The following is a 4,723-nucleotide window of genomic DNA, read 5'->3' on the forward strand; positions in this document are numbered from 1 at the left end:
TTTGTTTGGGTTTTTTTTGTTTGTTTGTTTGGGTTTTTGAGACAGGGTCTCACTGTGTAGTTTAGGCTGGCCTTGAACTCACTATGTGGCCCAGGCTGGATGATCCTGCCTCAGCCTCCTGAGTGCTGGATTATAGGCATGCTCCACTATATGTGGCTAGAATATATTTTTCAAGTAAATCCTTTCTCATAATCTTTGGTTCTTATATAGTAATATCATGAAACATTACTTGATTTAAAAATACTTCGTGAATAGTTCAGTAAGCATCTCCATTATGAACCCAATAAAGATTAAATTGTTTTTGAGTTCTTTTAGAGTATAAGAAGAAAGGTGCAAGAAAGTCTCTCAAAGTTTGTTTTAAACTTAGGTGGGGTGGTTCATGCCTGTGATTTCAGCACTGGAGAGGATCAGGCAGTATTGCTTTGAATTCAAGGATAGCCTAGGTTATATGGCAAGACCCTGTCTCAACCCTCTTCCCCAAAATTTGAAAAGAACTTGAATTAATGGCTACTCTTTAGAAACTTTAAAGGTGATATTGTGATTTCAAATAATTTTACTTAAAAAGACAGTTATGAGAGCTTGAGGATAGCACACTTACATAGTATGTGCAAAGTTCTGGGTTCATTCCCTGGTACAACAAAGTGGGTGAGGAAGACCATTCTAACTATAGGGTTTTTTCTTCCTCTTTTTTTTTTTTTTTTTTGCAGAACCGGGGATTGAACTCACACCCTTGCGCCTGCCAGGGAAGTGCTTATTCTACTGAGCCATCTCCTTGGCCCCTTCCTCTTTTTATGGTTAAATTTGGAAACTTTAAGTAAAGGTAGTTTTGGGTTTTTTTTCTTACCATGTAGATTGGACTCATAGTGATTCTCCTGTTTTCAGCTTCCCACGTGCTGGGATTACAGGCATGGGCCACCACACCCAGTCTCAATTGCCACCTCAATATGCCTTGGGGGGGGGGGGTGTGACACCACACACCTGGAATCGAACCAGCTGCTGAGCTCTGCCTAAGCAGTCACTTTAGTTGCTGAGCTATCAGGCCAGCCCTGATTTAAACATTTTTTTAAAATAAGGTTTGAAAATGTATCATAGGTATTTTGAGAACAAAAGAGAGGAAAGGGGGAAAGGAAAGAAGGGAAAAGTGAAAAAGGATGAGAAAAGAAAGAAAATGTGAAAACAAAGGAGTTTGTGAATGGAGAGGGGGAAGGGGTTGAAAGGAGGGTGGGGAATGGGAAAAGTTATATAAGTACAAATTCTCTATGATGAATGTGATCATTAGGCATATCTAAAATGCACCAATAAAATATGATTGAAAAAATATGAGATCCAGATAGAAGCCCATTTTTCTGGATATTTAATTTTGGATAAAATCCTGCTATCAGATATAGATTAAGAACAAAGCCTGTTAATACTTGTTACTTGTAATTTCAAATTTTATTTTTTTATTTTTTGAGAAGAAAGACTTTTATTATAGTACAGGATTTGGGATGGATGGGAAGGTGTAGATGTAGCAGGCAACCACTGCCCTGATTAGCATCGTATTCCCATCCCAATGGCCATGAATGTGCCAAAGGTGCCACCACTCTGCATCATGGTTTTCCCAATGCCACTCATCAGCTCTCAACCCCGTATTCCAATCCTGAGACAGGAAAAGGTGCCAAAGAGCGCCCAGCCGCCATTCCTACGGCACAACCCATAACAAAACTCATCTTCATGCAGTTGAAGCAGCTTGGCTGGGACTGTCTGTAGGACCCATGGCCACCAGCATCTCGCTTGCAGCCTCTGCACTGTAGTTTGAATTTTGTGAGAAAGTTGCTATTAATGAGGTACAAATAACCATGCTAAATCATTTTTTTTTAACAGAAACTACGTATTGAAATGGATTTAGAGACATCATAGGGGAAACAAAATCATGAAATTATTTTTATGCCATTAGCTGCAGATGGCTTTCTTTATCTAAGGATACTAGACTCATTGGATCTAAATATGTTTCGTCTAAGAGCAACTTGTCCATTCTTCTGGAAAGTGTTTCGGTTTCAACCCTTCAGTTACGAACCACTAATTATTCAGATGAGTAAGTGTACAGATGAAGAGAAAATATTTGATCTCATTGAAAGAAACAAAGCCACACTTTCAGCAAAGCAAGTGGGACATGCATTTAATGTGCTTTGGCAGCTTCAAAGGCAGAAAGCCAGCTCATTACAAAACGCCAAGTGTGTCAGAGACCACCCCCAGTTTTCTACTCTGTATAACTTAACTACAAATAAAATCAAGTCAATGACTGATGACACTCTGGTGAACGTGTTATACATCGCCCCACGGTAAGTTACTTGTAGGTTTGATGGAAATGATTATAGTTAATGTTTTAATTTCTAAAAAATGTCTTTGCTGTTGTATTTTTTTTTTTTTGTTTTGAGACAGGGTCTTACTCTGTACTGCAGGCTGGCCTTGAACTCACTGTATAACATATATTGGCTTCAGACTTCTCAGTTAACCTCCTAGGGGCCAGGGAGATGGGTCACTAGGATAAGTGCTTCCCTGGCAAGTGCAAGGGCTTAAGTTCAATCCCCGGTTCTGCCAAAAAAAAAAAAAAAAAAAAAAAGAAATGTTATCCTCCTGTCTCAACTTCCCGAGTGTTGGGAGTGTTCCACCATGCCTGGCCTAAAAATGTCTTTTACATAAAAATGGGGAAGGGACTGGGGAAATGGCTAAGTGGAATAAGCACTTCCTTGGCAAGCAGAAGGGCCTGAGTTCAATCCTTGGTTCCGCCAAAAAAAAAAAAAAAAAAAAAAAAATGTGTGTGTTTTCTTTCTTTTTCATTTTCTTTCTTCTTTAACAGTGGAGATTAAATCCAAGGCCACACACATATTAGGTGAGTGCCTTGTATATACTAAACTGTATCCTCCACACATTTTATTTTGAGACAGGATCTCACTAAATTGCCCAGGCTTGCCATAAGCTTGAGATCTGCCTGTTTCAGTGTACTGATTTGCTGGAATAATAGTCCTGCATCATTTTCAGGAGGGCTGAAAATGTGTTGGTTTTTTTCTTTCCAGAAGATAGTTTTGTCAGGTATGGGGTGCATGCCTCTAATCCCTGTATTTGGAAGGCTGAGGCAGGAGGATCATCACTAGTTCTAGGCTAGCCTGAGCTGCATAGTAAGCTCAAGGCCAGCCTGAACTGCATAGCAAGACCTTTTCTCAAAACACCAAAAACACTAGAAAGTATAGAAAGTTAAGATGTTTGGAAGATATTCTTTGGAGACTAGTAATCTTACAGTTTTAAAAATCAGAGTTTAATCAGGGCTGGCCAGATAGCTCAGAGGATTAAAGTGCCTGCTTAGGCAGATGTAGGGATCGGGGTTCAAGCCCTGGCGTGCTATGCTGGCCCCACCCCCTGGGGTGCACTGAGACATTGAGGCTGGGTGTGGTTGCACATGCCTATAATCCCAGCACTTGGGAGGCTGAAAATGGGATGATCACTAGGAGTCCGATCTGTGTAGTGAGACCCTGTAGATCTTGTACTAAATACATTTTAAAATTTTTTTAAGAATTAGAATATAATCTATCATGAAAGTAAAAATGGTTAACTTTGGGTATATGGAACAGTAATTGTAGAATTTTATAGAAATATGGTTGAAATAAGATGAGATATAATAATCAAACTTCAGACTCATATCTAATAGCAAACAAGTAGTAAATCGTATCTTTGGTGTGTTTGTAGCCTCTTGGTTCACATAATTAAATTAGTGGTAGATATGCATTTTTAGGGGCTGTGGGTGCAATAAGTTGCTTCCCACTAATACCTCATGAGAGACAAAAAGAGAGTGAGAACATGAGTTATCTGGTAGGCAGGGTGGTACATTCTGGCATTCCACACACTTGGGAGGCTGAGGACAAGAGGATTGCAAAATGGAGCCTATTGTGAGCAATTTCTCAAGACCTTGTTTCAAAATTTGAAAGTCAAAAAGGTCTGGGATATTGCTCAATGTGAAGGCTCTAGGTTCAATCCTCAGTGCTCCCTTCCACCACTAGCATACTCATTTATATTTGATAAGTGTTTCACAAATTGTCCTCCATGGCTGCTTGATGGTGTTCCATGCAAAACAAAAGTTTTTCTTTGCTGTTAGAGAAAAATAAGAGATAAAATTCAGCAGTAAGAAATTTTACATTGTTTGCAAAGAAATGCAGGCATTCAGGCTTCTCTTGTAGATTATCTGAAGATAAAGGAACAGCAGGTGTACAAGGAAAATACTAATCTCAGTGATAGAAGAACAGCAGTTTTCTTAGAGACAGCCTAGCCTTCCGGAATTATTTAAGTAGATGTAAATTTCAGTATTACACACATCAGAGATCTGGTTATTTGGGCATGGGAGAAAGGAGGATTTGTACTTAAAGAAAGGGACTTGGGGCATTATTCATTGAGAATTGGTATTAGGCTAAGAAAAAAAAAAGAATTTCTTTGTATGCAGTCATCTTTCTACGTCCCAAAGCTTATTCTCCAAGGTACATTAAAGGAATACTTAATGATTAAGGCAGTGTGTGTCTATCAGCATTTTTCTATATTTTATGTACTTTCTCCTATAAAATAGGCTTGTAACCAGGATAAAGTAATACATATTACTTGTTCTTTTAGCATGAAATATATATTGAACTTTTTTTTTTTTTTTTGTGGTGTCAGGGATTGAACTCAGGACCTTGTGCTTGCCAGACAAGCCCTTACT

The 4,723-nt window shown here is 38.8% G+C and overlaps 1 protein-coding gene across 4 annotated transcripts in view; it reads left to right on the top strand.

Moving 5' to 3' along the window:
• Fastkd1 (FAST kinase domains 1) overlaps positions 1 to 4,723 on the top strand; it is a 51,691-nt gene that overhangs the window by 7,227 nt on the left and 39,741 nt on the right. For 3 of the 4 annotated variants that reach the window (XM_004634775.3, XM_023719075.1, XM_023719076.1), the window contains exon 2: positions 1,864 to 2,321. In XM_004634775.3, coding sequence (XP_004634832.2) covers positions 1,927 to 2,321 — 395 coding nt within the window. In that variant the 5' untranslated portion in view covers positions 1,864 to 1,926. Of the gene's footprint in view, positions 1 to 738; positions 821 to 1,863; positions 2,322 to 4,723 lie in introns of those variants that run through there. The other variant, XM_023719074.1, reaches the window with a different exon arrangement.

This window comes from Octodon degus, unplaced genomic scaffold (assembly GCF_000260255.1).
Source record: "Octodon degus isolate 3935 unplaced genomic scaffold, OctDeg1.0 scaffold00065, whole genome shotgun sequence".
Classification (NCBI taxonomy): domain Eukaryota; kingdom Metazoa; phylum Chordata; class Mammalia; order Rodentia; family Octodontidae; genus Octodon; species Octodon degus.